This window comes from Mytilus trossulus, chromosome 6 (assembly GCF_036588685.1).
Source record: "Mytilus trossulus isolate FHL-02 chromosome 6, PNRI_Mtr1.1.1.hap1, whole genome shotgun sequence".
NCBI lineage: Eukaryota > Metazoa > Mollusca > Bivalvia > Mytilida > Mytilidae > Mytilus > Mytilus trossulus.
In genome coordinates this window covers 50,847,001-50,870,600 of record NC_086378.1, presented here as the reverse complement: position 1 = coordinate 50,870,600, position 23,600 = coordinate 50,847,001, and the positions used below count along the sequence as shown (strand labels likewise).

Here is a 23,600-nt window from a genome sequence, read left to right as displayed (position 1 = left end):
CGACCAGTATTTGCCGGTATTTCCCAGTATTTGCCAGTATTTCCCGGTAAATACCGGTATTTAGGCCTACCACTGGCATGGTCAAAAGACCGCTTTTTTGCCAACCTTGGTGATAGGATTTACATATGTGTGTATATATATGAGACAATATCTGAAAAAGTCTAATTTTCATGTCCCGTACTTCACCAGCAATTATTTTTTTATCCTACCATCTTTTTTGAAACTTTTAAGTTTCCGTATAAACTAAATTATATAATGCACCATGGCCTGCCAATTAAACACTCATTCGTATATTTCTTCCAATAAAATATTGTAATTTAAATGTTCAACCCCCCCTAAAATCATGTTGTCCCCTGTGTTTTTTTGAAAACTAAATCATTCAAATGATATCCAAATTAATTAAACAGGCGTCCGATTCTCATATATATGATATATTATATAATAAACTTGCCCCTAATTTGTCTTTTTATATTATAACTATAGCATGTAAAAAAAATTTGCAAATTTTAAGAGAAAAAAAATTTGTCCCCAGGGGTGATTTCCTTCCTGTTACCACTGGGTTTTTTTAACCTGTGGAAACGTTTACAAGACCAAGAGTTATTTTCCCATTATGTATTGTGAAGAGCATCATTTCCTGAATGCATTAGTACAAAGAAATAATTGGTAAGGCGGCCAGGTTTGAAAATTCAAGCCCATCCAAGATAGGAATTTATAGAAAAATACTTATTGGTGTTCTATCCTGTTACAGTCTTTTCTTACACTTTCTGAAAATATTTTTAAGTGTGCACCACAACTTTAAGTGTGTTTTTATATCATCTTTTTAAAAGTTATATGTCATAGGAAATACACTTACATTTAATGTGATAAAAAGGACAAAAACTATCGCGTAATTCCTTTCTGTTACGTTCTGTCATGTTACCTGATGAAAAGTAACAGCATAACCATCATCAGTAACAGGAAGGATGTTCAAGACAATTTCACTGAAGAATCGAAAAGTTAATCTACTATATGCCAACCATTTCATTTAATATAAGTTATCATCACCATATCAAATAAATTTCAAAATAATATACAGTATATTGAATGAAAAAATAGGATTTTTGTTTTTGATAACAGCAGAGAACATTGTGCAATTCTAGTATTGTAGATAGTAACAGAAAGGAATTTAATTTAGAATTTTTCATTACCTAGGCAGTTTTTTCATCTTGCAAATACAGTTTCAAAGGATAAATGACATTGTTTGCTGTTATCTTCCAGTTGTGACCAATCTAAAATGATGTATTTTTCTTAATCTTTAAAATAAAGCAGAAAAATCCTTGCTGTTACTAACTCTGTCCTGTTACCGTTGTCCTGTTACTCAAGATTATTTCATGTTACCGACATATCTGACTATATTTAAGTATATTTCTAAACCTTTTGTATTGCAAATGCTAAAATCAATAATTGGCATTTGATAAACTATTGCAGGATATACTACAAAACCACAAATAGTGTCTTAAACTTATTCCTTATTCCCATTAGAAACTTTTTAAAATTGATACACTTTGGTAACAGGAAAGAACTGGATTTTTTTTGTACCATTTTTAAAATTGCCATTGTTTCCTTATTAAACAATTGTTTGAATTACAGACAACAGTTCCTAGATCCCCAATGTGTGTTCTTCGATTTGTGCTATTAAAATACCAGGTTTAAAGAATTTTATTTTGTTTTTTCTTATTGCCAAAAACTAGACTTTTTCAGATATTGTCTCATATATAACTATTTCGTAATATGTGAGTGTTCGTATGATGTTGGGATTTTAGAAGTCTACGCCGTTACACAAGGACGGTGGTTCTCGTACAATAGGAGGGAGCTACAAAAGAAGAAGAAGAAGAAGTTTACTTCATTTAAGGTGGTGCTTTAAATTCAACAACATTTTCAATGACAAAACATTCCGGTAGACTTTTAAATTGGACAAGATATCCCGTCAGGGACTTTGTAATAATTATTTGAACCTAAACAGTTAATTAGACAACCATACATGCCTATAAAAATGTGAGTTCAATGTGGGCTAAACAAACCGGATGTTTTGATTTAAGGATGTACTTAGGTGAGGTTTTGGAATTTGTGTCATATGTTCGGACTCCTTGGTGTTTTTCCATACAATACAATGTAAAATATTTTGCCCCATAACACCCATTTATTTTTCTATATAAGACTTAATAGCTCATGAGAGGCCATTTACCAAAATTTTAGAAGATTTTTAATTTTCTTTCTTTTGTTTTGAGACCTAATAATACCAATGCAAATATAAGGTAAAAGTCAGAGTCAGCCTTTTCCCGCCATATTTTAAATCTCAAATATCTCGAAAAGGAGGTCCATGACCTATCAATATTTTTAGCTTAGTTTTATCCTTAACTGATGCTCTACCAGATTATGGTATCAATTTTTACTTCTTAATTTATTAATTTTTACCTAACCTCACCTAAGTACATCCTTAATTGACCGTGCGCAGATACAACTACGAGTTTTCGATCCATAACAAAGAAAAAGCTAGAAATAAATCGGAAAAAAAATTACTGAGACCTTGTCTCAACCATAAAACAGGTTACCAGAAAATTATAATCCAATCAAACGGTGGTGCTTATAGTGGTTTTCATCACGTTTTGATATATATTATTACTCCGATGCTAGTTCAGATCAGGCAAGAGGAGGTCTGTATTCGGAACTCTTCGAACACGAATCATACATATAGAAATGGCGGGAGATCCAGCATGACTGACGAATCATACAAAGTCGTTTCAACTGCAGACGAAGCGGAACATGATATATACGCTCATGAAGTTAGAACAAACACAAACTTCACAATTTACCGAAGAAATAAGGGGTTTTCTTCGACTGACACAATTGGTTGGTACAATGTTTCGTCGCAGATAAAAGGGGGAGGTTTACATTATCATTTAATTGTCTGGAAATCACAGGCACTTGTTTTCTATCCATGGGAAGATCTACTATCCCTATATATTTTCAATCTTATCACTGTTAATTCTATTCGGTACCACTTCAATTTTAATTTCATTGATGCACATTGCTACAAGAGAACTAAATCCAAGGAACATATAGTCAATATATCTTCTCTAGTTTCCATGGTTAGCAATGCTTTATATCTTTTATGTAAATCCTGATTACATATATGTTGATTTTCCCAAGCTTTAAAGCAATTATAGCTTTCTGATAACTGTTTCAATCCCATATCATTACTGTCTTTAATTGGTCGTGAATCTGTAAACAAGGCTACTAGGACACTTCAAGTCACTTGTATATTTAAGAAACTCTAGCACTCCTACCATTTCTGCTTTACCAGGGGACTCGCCCTATATTTTATTTGATTTGTTTTATTGTAAAAATTGAAAATACGAAAATACAATGTATATGACCAAAAACAACTTTGAATAAGAAATATTTTGTTAATTTATATTTTGACAAAAATTATCAACATAAATTTATTAAAAACATTTACCAGGCATGCGCCGGAAAGTAAACATCAGTACGTTGATGGTTTTCTGTAACAAAAGAAGAAGATTGTCCCAGGCAAAAAAATATATGGTTTAAGGGTGGGGATCACTGGCCCGATCACAACCGTTTACAAGCTATATACCACCAAGCCTAATTTTTTTTTACCAAGTTTCATTTTAATAGTACTGTTACAAAATGATGATCCAATAATAATATTATTGAATAATTGTGCTATGAATTAGGAATTGATAATTGATTAATCAGAAATAAAGTTGTAGTGATTCCCCATAGAAAATATCAATGGAATTCCAGTGGAATACCAGTTGATTCCACTGGAATTCCACTGGTTTACAGTGACTCATTTGAATTCCACTGGTAAATCATTTAAAACTAAAAATTCCAGTGGAATTTGATTGGTGATTCCACTGGAATGACATTTGAAAATTTTACCACTGTAATTCCACTGGAATAATGACATTTGAAAATTTTACCACTGTAATTCCACTGGAATACATTGTTGGGTTGCATGATTTATCATTTAGATATATACTGATGGCCATTTTTTGGGGTAGAAAAAGTATTTATATTATATTCTAATGACTATTCTCAGTACAATTCATTTGTACCTAGTCAAAATAATTATGATGTCTTAATTGAAAGGCAATTTAATTGTTGCTTTAATGACAACTTCTGCAGCAACGTGCAAAGAAAAAAATTAAATTGCCATTCTGTTCAAAAATGTTTTAATGCATCACCCTTATTTATTTCTTATATATTGAAATTTATCTGAATACAGCCTATCCCACCATACCGGCCAAATTAAGAAGACCCAGCAGATTTGCATTATATTAAATGGTTATTCCTTGAAATCGGATACCAGCCGGTATTGTTGTATTTAAATAATTATATCATTATAACCCATTCTCGAAAAATGGGCCTTGTCATCTGAAATGATTTAAAATTACTGTTTCATTTGTATAACTGTAACCTACAAATTGTTCGGTCAATAAAATTCAATTAGGTCACCTAATAGTCCGAGGCTGTAATATCTGTTCACCTGTCAATTTCGTTTCATAACTCTCCTTTTTTATTGCGTTATGATAAGGTGTAACATTTATAACTTACAGCACACGTTTAAATAAGTATCATAGGTACCGTTTCGACCGATCAGAGTAGAACATTTTATCTAATTATTCGTGAAATATCATAAATGTATGGTGTATTTATTTTTTGATTCCTGCAAAATAAAAAAATAAAATAAGATGAAATAGAAGTTGTAGCTGTATTTTAAGATAGATATTATATACAAAACTAAAATTTAAAAAGGAAAACGTATATTTTAATGAAAGTGAAATACATTTTCAAAACATTCTCAAACACCCATATTAAGGGGAAGTAACTCTTGTGATTTTAAATTTCTACAAACCGGCAAACCCCGCAAATCGGCTGTTTCCGTAGTCCAACGGACGACCGGTTTTGAGAAGTTCACTGAAATACCATTACAGGGACGAATCAACTTCGGGCCGATATTATATGGGACGAGATTGACACCTTGACTTAAACGCACTTGCAAATATGACGTCATATGATTACGCTGGATAACAAAAATGGAGAATCCAAACGCAGATGTTTTCAGATAAGTATTTGATTTAACATATAATGATTATGAAATACAATTTGTTGAGGCAATATAAAACATTTAGGATTTTAATCTGAGCAAAACATCAGAAAGTTTAGGCAGACAATAAATTAATGAAGAATGATAAATTGATATATTGTTGTCACATTCATAACAGACATATCGTAATCTGACATGTAAATGGTACATGGGTATATATGATAATCTGATATGTAGAAATTTAATTGTGTGAATAATATTCATCGTAAATTAACTTGGTGAAACGTTAATAATAATTTAAGTCGCCAGTTTTATCTTCAAGGGTTAAAAGGGGGGGGGGGTACTAAATTTGAGTTTAACTTAAACTTCCAATGCAATTTAAGATGCATAATGCTGTTTCTATTGAATTTATTGCTTCATACAATCATTACCTCTTGAACAATTGATTCTTTGTGGATATTTTTGTACTTTTAGGGGATTAAATATGAGCTGCCAGCAATGATATGAAACAGATTTTATGCAGACTCCATTTTAATACCTTTATTCAGCAATTATAGTTGGAAGTACAGAGACAGCAAGTTTTGAATTACAGAAAGGAAGAGAAGTTTATATATCACACATAATTTTTATATTAGTTAATCAGTTTGTGGGTACGGTTTAAGCTGACCATATAGACACTGTTTTTATTCTACTTATACAAACCATGCAGGACATTTTTCTGTTAATGGATAGGATGTTTAAAATGTTATTTATTTGAATATGATCAGATCAATCATATGATGAATCACTATATTTTGTGTTTCTCAGAAGTAGTGATAAGGCCAGCAATAGGGCGTATATGTCAGAGTAGCAATTCCACTGGAACTGTAGTTATTCCACTGGAGTTGCAGCAAAATACCACTGGAATTACATTCGCATTCCACTGGAATAATTTGGCTGGAATTCCACTGGAATACAAGTGAAATAACACTGTAATTTCCACTGAAATTCCAGTGATTATCAGTGGAATAATTTGGCTGGAATCCAGTGAAATAACACTGGAATTTTCACTGTAATTCCAGTGGAAAGCCAATGTAGTTCCAGTGGAATTCCAGCCAAATTATTCCATTGATAATTACTGGAATTCCAGTGGAAATTACAATGGAATATCAGTGGTATTCCAGTGTAATTCCACTGATTTTTTTCTCTAGGGTTAACATGATCAGTCTGCACGGTTAGCCACTAGTCCAATGCCCCAGACTAGTAAAATTTCATTCGGACTAGTAAGTTTGTTTGGCCAAATAAGAAAAATGTCAGGATATTGGTCTTCGGACTAGTAGTTGAAAAAGTTTTTGGTGCAGACTGCATGATTAAATGCAAATACTTCATGTGCATGAAATTTAAGAAATCAATTTCAAGCTGTAAGAGTCTATGACATAATTTTTGGTAATCATATAATTATTGAAAAGAAATTTCAGTTTCAAATTTGGTTGATTGTATAGGGAATCTCTGAGGGATGACTGGAACAGGCCCCCTCTTATTGCAGTTCTTGCCCTGCCCTTCTTTATTAAAAGTTTTTGATCTACTACTGGCATGCACCTTTTATCAAATTCAAATTAAAATGTCCCATTGAAATCAGAATTTTTTAAATATAATGTTATAGAATGACCCATTGCATTTCTGAATGTCCATAGAAAATGGCCAATTGGAAAAATTTTAATCCCAATGCAGGGGGTGGGGGTGGTAGGTTCACTGCAATTACTTTGAGGTACAAATTTGCAAACGGCAAATTAAAAACCCACCTATCCATATGCTTAAAGCATTTAGAAAACTAAATCTAATCATATATTTCTCATTAAATCCTGACTTATTCATATATGTATTAAAAAAAGAATAATCTGAACAATTCAACTTAAGCAAAATTTTATAAGATGCCACGCTTATTCCAAACACCATAATACATTTTTCTTGTATTTCAGCCTATTCATATAATTCCAAATAACTATGTTTTTTTTTCCTGGGCAAACTTTTTTTTTCGCCTTTGGCCTTTGGCGAAAAACAATCTATTTTTTTATCGACAAGTCGACAACAATTGTTTTCTTTCAATTTAAGCATTACAGATAGTGGCAGCTGAGGGCCAAACAAACAATTTTTTTTTTCTCAGGGTCAAAAACAAATTATTTTTTTCTCCAAAAACTGGAAACAAACTTGTTTATTAAAAAAAAAACATAGCATGTTTTACTGCAATCAATAGATGGAATATTGATCTGTCAGAAACTACCTTAAATTTGCTGCTGATAAAACCAGAAGTTGATATAGTGAGGGTTTACTAGGTCAAGAAAATCATAGTTTATGTAAATATAATTCATGATTACTGTGACGAGGGTCACAATGGGATTTTTGTAACTTGTACAGCGCGAAAGATAATTATATAATGAAGTGAACAGCGCAAGGTAGGACACATATACGACGAGTAACTATGTAGAAATAGAGTTTTGAAGTGAGGTAGCTATTACAATGTTAGCCACCTTCTATCTGTATCTGTATAATACTGGAAATGAACTCAAAATACTGAGTAAAACTTATCCAGGAAGTGTGTGTGCGCCACTGATGTAACTAGTCGCGCGATATAAGTGCCTTAAAACTTTCCACAGTTTTACAGTTCACGGCAGTATTTGGTAGTAAGTTCCAGTCGATGATAGTTTGTGGAAAAAATGAATGTTTATATATGTCGGTATTTGCTGATAAGAGTTTTATTTGTTTGACGTTTGAAGTTCTGGATGGTCTAGTATTAAATTCTATGTGATGTTCAGTGGGGATGGCTACCAGGTCGTTCACTATTTTGTACAGTAGTACCAGTCGTTGTTCGCGTCTTCTTTCCACAAGAGGTTTCCATCCAAGGTCCTTCATCATGGAGGTGACACTACTCGTACGTCTATAGTCTTTAAAAAACGAATCTAGCTTTGTATGTTCTCTATGCGGTTTATGTCTTTTTGTAGATATGAGTCCAATACAGTGCCTGAGTAATCTAATATTGAGCAAACAAGCGAGATGTAGGCGGTTTCCTTAAAATGTTTGTTGCAGTGTTTAAGATTCCTTCTGATGAATCCCAGTGTAGAATTAGCTTTGTTGCAGAATTTATTAATGTGAGATGACCATTTCAAATTATCGCTAATGATTACACCTACAATGTAGGTATGGATTTTCACTGACTTGCTCTAAAATGTGATTACTAAGGGTATAGCTGTATGTGAATGGGGTCCTGCTACGGTGAATTGACATGACATAGCATTTACTGGCATTAAAACGCATACCCCAGTCCTTTGCCCAGTTGTCTAATGAGTCTAGATCTTTCTGTATTTGGAGTTGGTCCTGTGGTGTCTCGATGGAATTATACAGGAGGCAGTTGTCAGCAAACAGACGTACTTGTACCTTCTCGTAATATGTAGGGATAGTAGATCTTCCCATGGATAGAAAACAAGTGCCTGTGCTGGAAATATTGAAAAAATGTGTACATGCAAGAATGGATCCAACCATTTGTTAAACAGGTCTGCACGAACTCGCTAACGAGGCTAACAGGAGTTCCTGATATTTTTTTTACCGTACTCGCTTTTGCGAGTGTGACGTCATACCGGTACTCGCATTTGCGAGTATACTTACCTGCGGTCTCACTAATTAGCGACAAGAAGCAACAAGAAACTATTTAGCGACAAGAAAACATATTTTTTTTAATTAATATTACTTATTCCAATAAATATTAAAAGAATATGCAAAAGAAAACAATTTTAGCGACAAGAAAGTTAATATTGATAGAAAAAAAATGAAACATTTATTTACATAATATTTTAAAGATGGCAAAGCGTGGTTGAGAGTTCTACAAATAAAGCATTGCATTGACATAACAAGATTACAGTTAGAGCATATCATTAAGCAAATGAATCAAAATATTATATTTTATTATGCCCACTCCATATATCTTCATCCGTTTATTCATACTTTGACTTTGATGAAAACAGATACATACATTATCTTATAAATATTCTTCATATTTAAAAATAAAAAAAAGAAGCTCAATCTCTTTCTTCTTCACAAATGTTTAATTTTTTCATCTACCAATACACTAATATAAACTTCACAATCTCTTTCTTCCTCACAAATGTTTAATTTCTTCGTCTATCTATACAATGAAACATTTTAATTAGACATATCTACTCGTATATTATAAAAAAAACATTAAATACAAATTTCTTTTATATCTAATAAAAACATTAAATACAAATTTCTTTATATCTAATAAAAACAAATGTTTTCTTGTCGCTAAATAGTCTTCTTGTCGCTTCTTGTCGCTAGATTTATTCTTCTTGACGCTTCTTGTCGCTTCTTGTCGCTAATTAGTGAGACCCCTTACCTGTAAGTTAAAAGGGTGTGTGGGGTCCAACCATTCAAATGCATCGTAAATTAAATAGGGGGGAGGGGGAACTCTTGTACCACGATTTCCCCGAGCAAATATGGCTGTATTTACATGCCAAAAATACTCTGAGTACAGATCTAGACTTACCTGTGAAGTTGGAAAAGTTTTAAAGCCTGGCATCCACTAGATACAAAAAAGTTAAATGAATTTTGTGTTTAAGAAAGATAAAATCTCTTTTGGATTTTGATGAGCATTTTTTTTTCCTTCATGCGTAAGGTGTGAAAATCAACTAAGTTGTGGTATAACTATGAGATGCTCCCTCAGGTAAAAAAACGGTTTGCATTGTTTTGATTGTCATAAATTGACATGGACAAGAGTTATCTTCATAACTTTAGGTAAGTTAAAGAGTTTATCTGAGTCAGTGAGTGGACAGTATCAAAGTAATTCAGGTGTTTGTTTATTTTTACACCAACTGCAGAAAGGAAAAAAAATGCCCATCAAAAACCAAGAAAGATTATATCTTTCTTAAACACAAGATGCATTTAACTTTCATATATCTAGTGGATGCTAGGCATTAAAACTTTCAAAATAGCACAGGTAAGTCTGTACACAAAGTAGTTTTTGAGGTGAAAATACGGCCATATTTGTCCATTGGTTATGATGAACCTTAACTCCTTAAGTACCTACAGACAACCCTTAGTTCTAGTTTATCCTGCACAATGACAATCACTAAGACGCTTGATGAACGTAAACAGTGCAGGGATACAGGCGACCCCCTCTATCTGGTAAATGACTTCATAAAGGCGCGTATAATTGACGAGTTTTTTCCGGTGATGGATGAACTCGAAAGTGGTCTATTGATTTGTCCATAAAACATGATATCACATGGTGTTATACTGCTTAAACCTTAAAAATTTAAAATTAAAAACAAAATCGTACTAGATTAAACGAGAGTGACGAAACTATTCAGATGGGGCGTGTAGAGAGACTTATCGTTCTTTGTCCCAAAAGGATGTTTCTATCATAAGTGCCATTTAAAGCTGTCATATAAGGTCTGCGATGTTTTAGTCATTAAAACTCAATATGAATAAAAGTTATCTTTAAGAAATCAATTGGTATACAAATTTTTTAAGCTGTATACCAGGGGTCACCACACTTCAAAATTATAGGGAGAAGTCACTTCTCCCTGGCAACCAAACAGGGAGACTTCAGGGAGAAGTGAAGGCCCAACAGGGAGACCAGGGAAAATCAACAGATCGCGTTTATACTTTTTATGAACGAAATTTTCAAAGAATCTATCCTTTTTGTTACTTTTCGAATCATTTTTGCATGACAATTGCTAAGGAAGTACATTTTGTAAGTCCTTGTCTTGCCATGCTTGTAGTCTGAAATACTTTTTTATTTACATGTGTAACTATGCAAATTGTCAAAAAATATCATGACATAAGGACCATATAAGTTGATGGCATAAGAGCTATGTTTATTCTGGTAGGTCTTGATGAATTGAAGATTTGACATGGATCTGCATTTCAAAGATTTCCAATTAAACCAAGTCCAAGAACCTTTTAAAACAATTATAATAATCAATTAAGAAAAGTTAATATACGTTTTCACTGTCTTTCATAGCTAAGGTCATGATTCAAAAATGTATTTGTTCTTAAAATAATAATTAATAAGAAATCAGAGAGAAAACTGTTTGACATGTGTTGAAAACATAAAGTAAAACTGTTAATTTCAAATCGTGTACATGTAATCGCACTCGTTTGCATTATTTTCATGGAAATGCCGACTTCCAAAATCTAATTGCCGTTAGAAATGTATGTAATTGATTCTAAAACACTTCACGATGTTGAGTGTTTAAATATGACTAAATCACAAAAGTAACATCATAAAGTCGTATTTTTCATAACCGGATTTGAATAGGTACTTGTAAATCAAAAACAAATACGGTGCAATCCCCGTCAAAAATTCTTACTTTATATTTTTCAAAAATATATGACTTTGGAAGTAAATATTGCCAATCCTAATCAAATTAATGAGCAGATATTCAATGAAATACTGTTTAAAGGACCTTTAGCTGAAACAAAGCACATGTATCAGTCTGTAAAACAAAATCCCGAACGAAAAACCGACTGCGTTTTGTACTTTATAATCGTTGTGTTGGTTCATGGCAGTGTACTAAACAACGTACGTAGCAAAAATACAAACGGATACCAGTTGAAAAAAATGGTTGATAATATTCCGTTTTTGAAAAGAATTCTGACATTTTTTATGGGGCATCACATATTGTCAGTAAATATAAGAAAATCAAAATCAATAGTGCATATCAATATGGATAAGGTAAATGATGAGAGTTGAAAAGATGAAATGGCGCCATCTACAATTTTTAATAACAAAGATGGCGGACAATAAACAATCATAACAAAATCGAGATTTTTCTTTTTTCTTGCTTATAGTACACCCAGGAAAGCAATTTTTGTCGAGCCTGCAACTTTTGTTGCACAAAGCTCGACACAGGTATAGTAATCCGGCGGCGGAGGCAGCTTTAGCTAACTTCTTAAAAGCTTTATATTTTAGAAGGTGTAAGACCTGGATGCTTCATACTTTGTATATAGATGCCTCATATTACGAAGTTTCCGTCAGTCACATGTCCAATGTCCTTGACCTCATTTTCATGGTTCAGTGACCACTTGAAAAAAAAGTTCAGATTTTTTATAATGTTGAATTCTCTCTTATTATAAGTAATAGGATAACTATATTTGATATGTGCGTACCTTGCAAGGTCCTCATGTCTGTCAGACAGTTTTTTACTTGACCTCAACCTCATTTCATGGATCAGTGGCCATGTGAACAAGGTTAAGTTTTGGTGGTCAAGTCCATATCTCAGATGCTATAAGCAGTAGGGCTAGTATATTCGGTGTATGGAAGGACTGTAAGGTGTACATGTCCAACTGGCAGTTGTCATTTGACCTTGACCTCATTTTCATGGTTCAGTGGTTATAGTTAAATTTTTGTGTTTTGGTCTGTTTTTCTCATACTATATGCAGCAATAGGTCTACTATATTTGTTGTATGGAATGATTGTAAGGTGTACCTGTCTAGCGGGCAGATGTTATGTGACCTTGACCTCATTTTCATGGTTCAGTGGTCAAAGTTAAGTTTTTGAGTTTTGGTCTTTTTATCTAATACTATATGCCATAGGTCAACTATATTTGGTGTATGGAAATATTTTATGATCTTTATGTCAGTCGCGCAGGTTTTATTTGACCGTGACCTCATTTTTACGGTTCATTGCACAGTGTTAAGTTTTTGTGTTTTGGTCTATTTTTCTTAAACTATAAGTAATAGGTCAACTATATATGTTGTATAGAAGCATTGTTAGCTGTACATGTCTGCCTGACATGGTTCATTTGACCTTGACCTCATTTTCAAGGTTCATTGGTCTTTGTTTAGTTATCTTGGTTAATGTTAAGTTTATGTGACAGTTGTATTAAAGCTTAGCTTTATACTTAGGACTATCAACATAATATCATTGATTAGTATAGAAGGCGAGATATTTCAGTGTGTGCACTCTTGTTATGTTGAAGTATGATACTATCGCGGAGAAATCAGTTCTGAATTTGGTGAAAACATGCTTTGTATTTCAATACCTATCGGTTGTTTACGTTTGAATCGAGAATTTCTCAAAAATCATGAGGCGACATTGGGGAATTTTACTGAAAATCGAGGGCGACATAAACTTCTCCCTGGAGCTTCTCTAGAGCGAAGTGGGGAGACCTAGAGCGACTTTGTCGCTCACTTCCCCTGGTATACCTTTTCAGGGACTGATCCAGCCATTTTAAAAAGGGGGGTTTCCAACTATATGCTCCCATTCAAATGCATTGATCGTCCAAAAAAAGGGGGGTTTCAACCCCCAGACACCCCCCCCTCCCTGGATCCACCAATGCTTTTGAATAATTATGTTTGCCATATTGTTTCCAACAAGTAATTTGCATCAATATGACATGCTTATCTATTTCCTGAAGTTAATTTGTACTTTTATTGAGTAAACTCGACTAATATCCTTAAATTATATACTTTGATATTATTTTAAGTAGTATAACACAATGTGTTCAGGACAAATCAATTGTCCTTTGGATATTAAAAATTAGTTCTGGTAATCATGAGGAAATCGTAGTACCGCCAATAGATTGCCACTGGAATAGCATGTCCTTCTACAAAATCTTAAACCAGCACTTAAAGGAAGTTTCTCCTGCCTGGGTAATCCTTTTGTTGGTTCTGTCTGGGGCAATTTTCTTATTTGCCTATGAAATCTTCTAGACAGTCAGAGATGGAGAGTGGCCTATTTTTCCAGTTATTTGTTTGTACTTTAAAGATAAATATTGTATGCTATTCATTTCAGTTTTTTGTCTTCAAGCGCTGAATCTCTCTGGTTACTACTTATGTGTTGCATTTAATATCATTTGTAACACTTCTTAGTAACTGGACAGGTGAAAAATAGTCATCACCAGTAGAGACGGGGAAGTCTGAAAACAAGATAACATTCCAGGACTAAGACCAGATCATTTAACATTGGAAAATTGATAAGGACAATTCATGTACAGGTTGTTTTTTTTTTTATGGCAGAGGTCAAATTGCCATGAATTCTCGAAAAAATGCAGATTGTTTTTATATGAGCTCAAAAATTTTAATTTTTCGTCGTATATTGCAATCACGTTGTCGTCGTCTTGCGTCGTCGTCGTCCGAATACTTTTAGTTTTCGCACTCTAACTTTAGTAAAAGTGAATAGAAGTCTATGAAATTTTAACACAAGGTTTATGACCATTAAAGGAAGGTTGGGATTGATTTTTGGAGTTTTGGTCCCAACATTTTAGGAATCAGGGGCCAAAAAGGGCTCAAATAAGCATTTTCTTGGTTTTCGCACTATAACTTTAGTTTAAGTAAATAGATATCTATGAAATTTAAATAAATCACAAGTTTCCTTAAAACAGCTGCCATATTCACTATGAACATTTGGATGTATCTGTTGAAAAAAAAAATATATTTATACTCGCAACAATGCAACTTACCATTTATAAGCAAACAACCAGGTTTCGGCAATGTTACACCACTCATATACTTTATATCTAATGCATGTACATTGCATTAAGCAATTGTTTACTATAGATGTTATACAAAGTGATGAAACTTCTAATTTCAGTTTATTAACTTGCGTTATTTATTAGTTTATTTGCGTTTAATATTTTATCACTTACTCTATTGTTATTTTTTTTACTGTTTTGTTTACGTGATAACTCAGTTTGAAAATCCTATGACCAAAAGACAAAATAGTCTTACATAGAGAGAATTAATAGTTAAAAATTTATGAGAATGTATTATTTCAACACTGAAACCATTGATCTTGTTTCAACAGACTACAAAGCACATAAGATTTGGTGGGAAGATGGAAAAGCTGATGACAGATGTAAAATAGATACCAATGGCTGTCCTTACATTATTCTGGGATATGATGTTAGAGAATGTCAGCATGGTCCTGACCGAAACATCAAAAAGAAGATCCAATATAAAGCAGAAAAAGTATTTAACCTAAACAAGGATTTGTATTGTAATCTTACTATACAAATCCTTGACAATATTGCATGTGTATTTGCGATTTCCACATACAAATGACATATGTTGCCATTAGATACATGTATATGTATTTTCAATTAATAAGCATAATAGGTTGCAATTTCAAAATTATAAAAGAGTTTTTTGCCATTACTAACAATTTCTAGCTGGTACCCGAAACTAGTTAAAGTCATTTTAAATAAAGAGACCACAAGCTTGATCTTTTTAAACCAGTCTTTATGAACTTGTTTGATAAATCACTATTGCCCCAGTTAGTCACTTCAGAAAGTGTTGATTATGTTTTTGGGTGAAGATTGCATGAAATGGTTGTGGTGGTCTTACATTTGGTCAAAGTTGCTTTGACCAGATTTGTCTTTGGTCTAAGCTCTCATGTATTCACCTTTAATATGCATATTACAGTAGGTAAGTATTGAGTATTAACTCAAAGTGAAATATCACAGTTCATATAGTTTTTCAAAATTCCCTTTATTAAACCAATAGTACTTGCTAAAATATTCATATTGTATTTTATGGGAACATCAATACATGCAATAGTGGTATGTTAATGTCATTTTTGTTTTAGGAAGAAAAGTCGAAAACTGACCCTAGCTATGTTATGAAAGGCAGGACTCTGATTCAAAACACTAAAAAGATGATATGTCCTGCTAGGATAACCCAGAGACGCATTATTAAATTTCCAGGATACAGGGTTTGGTTTTTTTTATTTACATTTTTATACTGGGATACAGTGACTTTCTATTCTTTATACAGGACTCGTCTCTATTGATTTTAACTGATTACTAAGCTGCCTGTTTAAAGCTACCACCCAACAATAGACTTAGTTTCTTATATCTGATATACGATGCTAAGTAGTTATTTGCGTATTTCACAGTTCATTGTAATTATATAATTATAATAAGTTGTTAATATAAAATCTGATTAATAGCCATTTATGATGACAAAAAATATAAGATTTTGAAAGAATGATGAATTATTAAACTTAGGCGTGTCATATTAAAGAACATCCCAATGGTGTAAAATGGTTTCCATGTCAAACAAGATGGAGGCTACTTAAAATTCAAAGAACAAATACCTACCTCAAAGTTCAAAGATCAATATTTAAAAAACAACCAGAGAAATCTTTTAAAAAACAAAATTTTGCAATGACAAAATGTATAAAACCTGAATATATAGTTATGAAGAACACTTGGTAAATGTGAAATGATTTGCTATAAAGTCATGTGACACGACCAGCTACGGCTGAGTTCAGTTTGATAACTTGTATAGACATCGTTATAAGTGACCAGTCCTGTTAGTATAGAAAGTCCCTGAGGGATACTATTTAAGGGGACAACCGTTTGACTATCAAATAACATAGAAGGCAAATTAAAAGTGCATTTTAAACCTTCAATTCCTTTAAAGCTGTTCGTGCTATTGTTCAAACAAAATATGGAATAATTTCAGTTATTGAATTAGTTTTGAAAATTTGACTGAACTTTTTCTTATTAAATATGGTTCATGTGTGTTGTTTGTGTTTCTTGTAGAAAGAGATCAGGTACTCTTGTTCATTCGTAAATTTTTCATGAAATTAAAATCACTACACAGGTATACATGTTATAGTAAGGTTATCTTATCTCGCAGTTCTGATTTAATTAAAAGTAGCACAGTTTACACGTTCTAATGTCTCTTGACTTATTTTGATACTTCCATGATGTGTCAGGCCCTGCTATTGTAATAGCTGTTGATACTGACAGACCCCACACTGTAATAAATCAATTATAATGACAGTGTAAAAAAATGATTTAATACCTGTAATCGTAAGAGTCAAACTAAAATGACATATTTTGTTAATTTGTTTGCACAAATAATTTAGCCGAACGAAACCTTTGTCAAAAACACATAACAATAAGTTAGTTTTCCTTTTGAACCGTATTTTTGTGACAAAAATGTCGGATATTGATTTGGGGATGTACGGCGGGTGGCAACCAAATGTTGTACGTACATTTTCTCATGAACTGTTCAACTAAAGTTTTTAAAATTTTAATATGTAGTTACTGACAACAAAATAAAGGTCAAGTTCAAAAAAGACGATTTTGTCTTTTACCGTTCAGGAGTTATGGTTCTTGAAAGATTGAAAAATGGCGTTTCCAGTCGTGTCCATGCATTTACTCATGAACTGTTCAACCAAAGCTTTTCAAATTTTAATATGTTGTTACTTATGACAAAATGCTGGTCAAGTTCAATAATGTCGATTTTGACTTTTACCGTTCAGGAGTTATGGTTCTTGAAAGATAAAAAAATGGCGTTTCCATTCATGTTGTTACATTTACTCATGAACCATTCAACCTAAGCTTTTCAAATTTTAATGTGTTGATACCAGGGCTTCCAAAACGGTCATATATTCCGGTCATTTGTAAAATGTCCGGTAAAAGTCAGGCTGGTCAAAGCATGAAACAGTCATATACTTTTTAGTTTTCAAGGCTTTTTCGGTCATTTTTACATAAATCTTTTTGACCCAACCTTTTGCCTTTAACATCAACACATTTCCGGTCATAAATGTGACATGATGATTAATTACTATCAAAACAACACCTACTTCAATACTTTCTAATTTTAATCAAGGCTAATTAGTAGTTGGACAGCTGAAATCTACCTGTTCAAGTGACAGGTGAACTATGTTCAGTACCGGACATCGTGTAAATTGATCGGTTTATTCAGAATTATTTTTTTACATTTCAGCGGTTTGTTTCTAATTGATTTAGTCCAAAAGATTAAAATTATTAGAAATTAGTTTATCAACATGATTTGATGAAAAATTTAAAAAGGTTTTAAATAAAAAATCGTCAGAACTACGTCGTATGAACTATAGCCAGATAACACGTGTGCGCATGTGCACAGTTGGGAAATTTGATAATGCATCCTACATTTCTTCAAAAATGCTAAAATTATCATTGATACCTGTATCTAACGTTCAATTCAAGTATTTTGTTGAAGAAATAACGTGGAAAGAGCTTCTTCTCTCAGTCGTGCTTTGTAAACGTACACGGATTTTACGTATCCGTTTATGGTCCATGTTTTACCATTGTCAAGTCAACATCCGGTTAGAACAATGTGAAAACGAAACTATAGATTTTGACAATATCATTTTGCACAAATAAAAAGTTTAAGGCAGATATGAGCACGCTGATGTGCACACTTTGAATGATGCACTGCCAATTTAACATTTACATCCGAACATCAAATTCAAATCATATCAAAGTAAAGTTTAAAATCGTTTTTTTTTTAATGTAATGTCAATCATTGGAATGGCCATCTGATTACCATAATTGCCTTTTGTGACTAAGTCTTTAGGGATTAAAATCGGGATCAGATATGAAATGTCCGGCTGGCTCAAATTTTTTTTGGAAGCCCTGGTTGATACTGATGGCAAAATGGAGGTTAAATTTGATATTGACAATTTTTACTTTCACCATTCATCAGATATGGTTCTTGTGATATTGCCAGGACACAAATAAATGTTAATAAATCCGGTTTGCTGTCGTTGTGACAGCCTCATGTTTGTCATTACTTGTTTGTCATTACTCTGTAAGATTTATGAATTACCTTATTAATGAAATGGACCAGTCCAAACGTGATAGACGCCATGTCAAGATGAAGAGATATTCATAATTTGGATTTTTCTTGTTTTATAGATTGAAAAAGTATGTCTTATTGGATTGACGGTCCACATGGTCCCATTCATCAATTGTAATCGTTTGTAGGATACTGCTAATTAAAGATGTTTGCTACTCTTGTTTCAAAATAACAAGGTTTTTACTAGACTGTTATAAATTGATAGTAGATAAATAAAGGAATAAGAGGAGCAACCATCCTTAATTATTTATAGAAAACTGAAGGGTTTTAAAGTTAATTTGGAAATTGGTAAAAGTAAAAGGTTTTATTCTATTTTTTTCAATCAAAGGGGAAATGCTCAATTGCTGTCTTTATTTATCAGTTAGAAAATAGTTCAAGTAAATGGAGAAGGAAGCAGACTGCAAAAACTCTTCGCAAAGCTTTGGATGAGTCATCTGTAGATGTTGTGAAAGAAGAAGAAATCCACATGTATTATCCAACTGCAGATGACCATAAAAACCATACAATAGGAGAGGTATCAAAGTTGAACAGTTTAAAAGTTTTATATTTTGTTAGCTCTACTAGACATTATTATTCCTCTAGGTACTTATTTTCTACTTTTGGTTAAACTTGTATATGTTGAAACTTTTAAGTTCACACTATATCAACATGATACTAAGTACATATTTACTTTATTAAGGGAACCTTTCAATAAATTTCATGGTTCAGTGAAAAGGATGGTGCAAGCATGTTTTTTTTATCATAATTCTTTTTTAATATTTAGTGGTGATTATTTTGAATTCAAAAACATTTATACTTTTTACAGGTTGCTGGACTTTGTCAACCAGTTGGACCAGAAGTTAAGGCAAAAATTAGACAACTGGTTGGAGATGGGGTGACAAAAGTGTCAGAGATGAAGCGACATTTAAAAGTCTTTGTTAAAAAAGAACTAGAAATTGAGGACCAGACCATACCTAGCCGTCGGTTTTATCCAACGGACAAAGACATCAGGAACCATATGGATACAACAAAAAACAAATTCAGGTACATTTTTCTTTTAGGTTGATCAAGATTTTGAATCGAGCATAAAATTAATTATTAATGTTAAACTTAGCATGTTAGCAAATCATTCTAAATTTCTGCAAAATGTTGTAAGGCCCCAAAAAATATATGTCTGTTTACAGTTACATGACCAACCCTCCTTTTGAGCGCTGACCCTAAGTCATTTTATTTGCAACGTAAAGTGAAAAATGAACTGAACTCTTGTCAAAAGTGAAGCTAAAGGTAGCAATAATATAAATCAATTGCCTAATACATCCAAATATTCACAATCGTTAATATGATAGCTGTTTTTAGGAAATTCGTGACTCGTGTGATGTAATAAACACTTTGCCGCCATTATTCCTGACCAATAACAAAGATAATTAATCCAATCATTAAAAATAAGGGAAAACTACGCCCATGATGAATAAAAATAAAATGAAAAATAAAACAAAATGGAAATACCTACCTACCTACCCTATTTTTTAAAAGTATGTTACCTTAAACAGACATATATTTTTTTGGGGCCTATACATATTTAATTAAAGAAATCGTTAATTATTTAGGTACAAGGATAAAGACATAAATATGAAATATACAAAAAATTCAATATTTGGGATTAGAAACAAGAGCAGTGCTCTTATCAGGGACTAAACCTAACGGTCGCCCAATGCAACCAGGTGTTTCGGCTGGGCAAATATATTTATCATCATGATTGCCCAGCTGGCGACAAATAGTATTTTGCAATGAATTCCATGTCTATCCTTTCCACCACGATATAAACAAAAAAAATGGGCGTATAAAAACTGTTCCAAAACAGAAAACCTGATTGTCTTATTAAAACGGTAAAATAGAACGGCAGATTTTTCATAAACCAGTACCAGGTCATTTTTATAACCAAAACCCAGTCGGACATCTATGCTTTTGATGCGAAGTTACGATTTGACACATGTATATACACTTTCACTAAACACTCTTTTTGAAAGCTTCTTCAATTAGTTCATTATTTCATTACATAAACTTGTAAACACATGTTGTTCTTCAAAGAAAAAACGAAATGCAAAATCCCTTAAATAAATATCATATAATATGATAACCAATGTTCGATGAAAAGTAATTGAATATTATTTTTAATCAACACTTATTAGAGGATGGCTTTTGGATTTGAAATAATATTTAATGATTTATGGAAACAGCACTATTGTCAACAGAAAGTTCTAATTGAAGGAAGACAATTTTGGTGGGAAATCTTCAATTATCAGTACTATCAAATCTTATGATAAATTTCTGATGGCAGTAATTCAAATATTATAAAGTTATAATAATATCTTTTCTGTTTAAATAAGTTTGTTACCTCAAAAGAAGGTGATGAATTTTTTTTAATCCATTTATTGCATTAAAATGTCATATTCCTATGATTCTAAAGTAGTGTGTGCCCTGAAGGATACATCTATTTATTTGTATATGTTTTAATTACTTGCAGATTTTCCAAAGATGATCAGACTAATCTTGAACATTTAGTTCAAGGATGGACAAAGACATTTCCAGATGATAATTTTTTTTTAAGAACATGCTTACAGTGAGTACTTAGGAATACATTATAAAAGTATAGATTTGATTTTAGATAAATTTTTTGATGTCTGAGCAATAAGTTCATTATGTTTGTTTATTTTGCTCACATTGTTGTCAACATAATGGAATTTAATGTGACTGTCATACAATTGATTGGTTTAGCTAGCTATAAAACCCGATTTAATCAACCATTTTTCTACATGAGGAAATGCATGTACAAATTCAGGAATATGACTATATCAGAGTTGCTTTCATTCATTTGGTGTTATTAAGAGTTTGATTTTGCAATTGTTTAAAGGACTTTCTGTTTGGAATTTCCCTTGGAGTTCAATATATTTTTTAATTAACTTTGTTCATTTTAAACTATTTCTAGTTCCATTTCTTAACTTGATCTTTGTTTGCTTGTAATCAGGGGTTGAATTTCAGCTTTTATTTAACTGGCCTACCAGACTAGTGGACTGAAAAATTTACTGGTCCGGCTCCAACTCTACTGGTCCTGCATAAATGACATTCATTTGACTAACACTAAATTATATAAATGAAAGATGTTTACTTTTGTTTTTGTGATTTCTTTTACATATGTTAGACAACAAGTGCTCTCCTCTCCTTTATTCCCATATATTTTTTTGGGCCGTTCTGGTTGTTCATGACCAAGTACAGAATTTTTTGTTTCCTTTTGTTTTGTTTTGAGTACTATTGTTTGTTTGTGTGTCTGTCTTTTTTTTTAAGCAATGACATTGTCCTTTAATTATTTGACTTATTTGTTTGAGTGTTACTTTGCTATCCTTTGCCTCTCTTTCAGCACTTAAAGAAGTTGTTTATTTTTTTTTGGGGGGGGAGGGCCAACATCTCAATACATCTGATAGTATGGTCTAGGACAGGCTGTGTGACTTAAGGATTTGTGTACAGACTAATGCAATTTTTATTTACTATTACAGTGGACCAGAGGATAGAACATCTGATGAAAAGTTTGTATTTGTTCACCAGAGCAGATGGCAAAAAAGACTGTTGAATTTATATGGCAAAGAAATTTGTTTTCTTGATGCAACATACAATAGATCAAAGTATGATTTGCCACTGTTTTTCATTTGTGTAAACACCAATGTAGGTTATATAAATGTTGCAACATTCATAACAGCAGATGAACTTGCAGAATCTATCAAAGAAGCACTACAAAAAATCATGCAGTGGAATGAAGACTGGAACCCTCCTTATTTTATGACTGATAATGATTCCTGTGAAATATCAGCTATAGAAGAATCATTACCAGGTAAATCTTACTGAAGCTTATGTAGTGTATTGTCAAAAACAGTCTATTAATATAATTGGTTTAATTTAAAGATGTGTTGCACTATTTAGCTGAATACAACTTCTAATATATTTCCACATATAAAGGAAAGTTTTATAGTTCAATAGCCATACATTGTACATTTAAATGGTTTCACAAGCATACATGTAAACCAAATAGATAGAAAGTAAACAGCATTGAAAATATTTAAAAAATAAAATATTAAGTGAAAAAAACTGCAATAAGATCAAATGCAGTAGTCATTTTTCTACTACTTGAATGTAATGGACTTCTTGTATAAAACTTAGTTAATCAGTAAAGGACATTCAAAGAAAAAAAAATAGATAAATCAGGTATGATTTTCAACCAAATCTTGTCCCATCAAAATTCCAAATAATGTGTTATCACTGATGCCAAATGTTTGTATATTTCCTCTGTTTTAACATATTTGATATTTGTTTTATATTCTGTATTATCTGCAGTGTAACATCTTACTTCAACAGGTTAATCTAGTACATACATTCTCATACAATTTTTATTTTCATCTTCAGTGTATGCAAATGAATTAACTGGTGTGGAGATTGATGAAATACAAGGTAAATTTGTCTTTTTTCATTGTAGATAACTTGGGTGTGGTATATTCAGCAATTTATTTTCATATGTCATAGCGACCAACAGTTATCCATTTGATAATTCAAAAATTTAATCCTCATGAAATAAGAGTAAGTTAGAAAATTTATCTTGACACGAAATTTGAATGCATTTATTAGGAATGATTAGTGGTGAGTGATAAAGAGGGTATTGTTCTGTTATAAACCCTTCAATACAAAAAGAAGTGATGCATCAAATCATGAGGTCATGAGTTTGAAACCTAGACAGGTTACACATAAGTGCTAGAAATTCCACAAAGCATGTATGATTATTAAGGAGTATTAGCATAGACTCAGCAGATCAGCTTGAAGTCAGAATAATGTG

At 32.3% G+C, this 23,600-nt stretch overlaps 1 protein-coding gene across 2 annotated transcripts in view; it reads left to right on the top strand.

Annotated features, from left to right (window-relative positions):
- Positions 1-2,706: 2,706 nt before the first annotated feature.
- Positions 2,707-23,600, top strand: part of LOC134721481 (uncharacterized) — a 39,998-nt gene continuing 19,104 nt past the window's right edge. The window contains exons 1-8 of one of the 2 annotated variants that reach the window (XM_063584536.1): positions 2,707-2,889; positions 14,916-15,079; positions 15,696-15,821; positions 19,107-19,259; positions 19,551-19,768; positions 21,249-21,344; positions 22,276-22,607; positions 23,177-23,221. In XM_063584536.1, coding sequence (XP_063440606.1) covers positions 2,754-2,889; positions 14,916-15,079; positions 15,696-15,821; positions 19,107-19,259; positions 19,551-19,768; positions 21,249-21,344; positions 22,276-22,607; positions 23,177-23,221 — 1,270 coding nt within the window. In that variant the 5' untranslated portion in view covers positions 2,707-2,753. The remainder of the gene's footprint in view (positions 2,890-14,915; positions 15,080-15,695; positions 15,822-19,106; positions 19,260-19,550; positions 19,769-21,248; positions 21,345-22,275; positions 22,608-23,176; positions 23,222-23,600) is intronic. The other variant, XM_063584535.1, reaches the window with a different exon arrangement.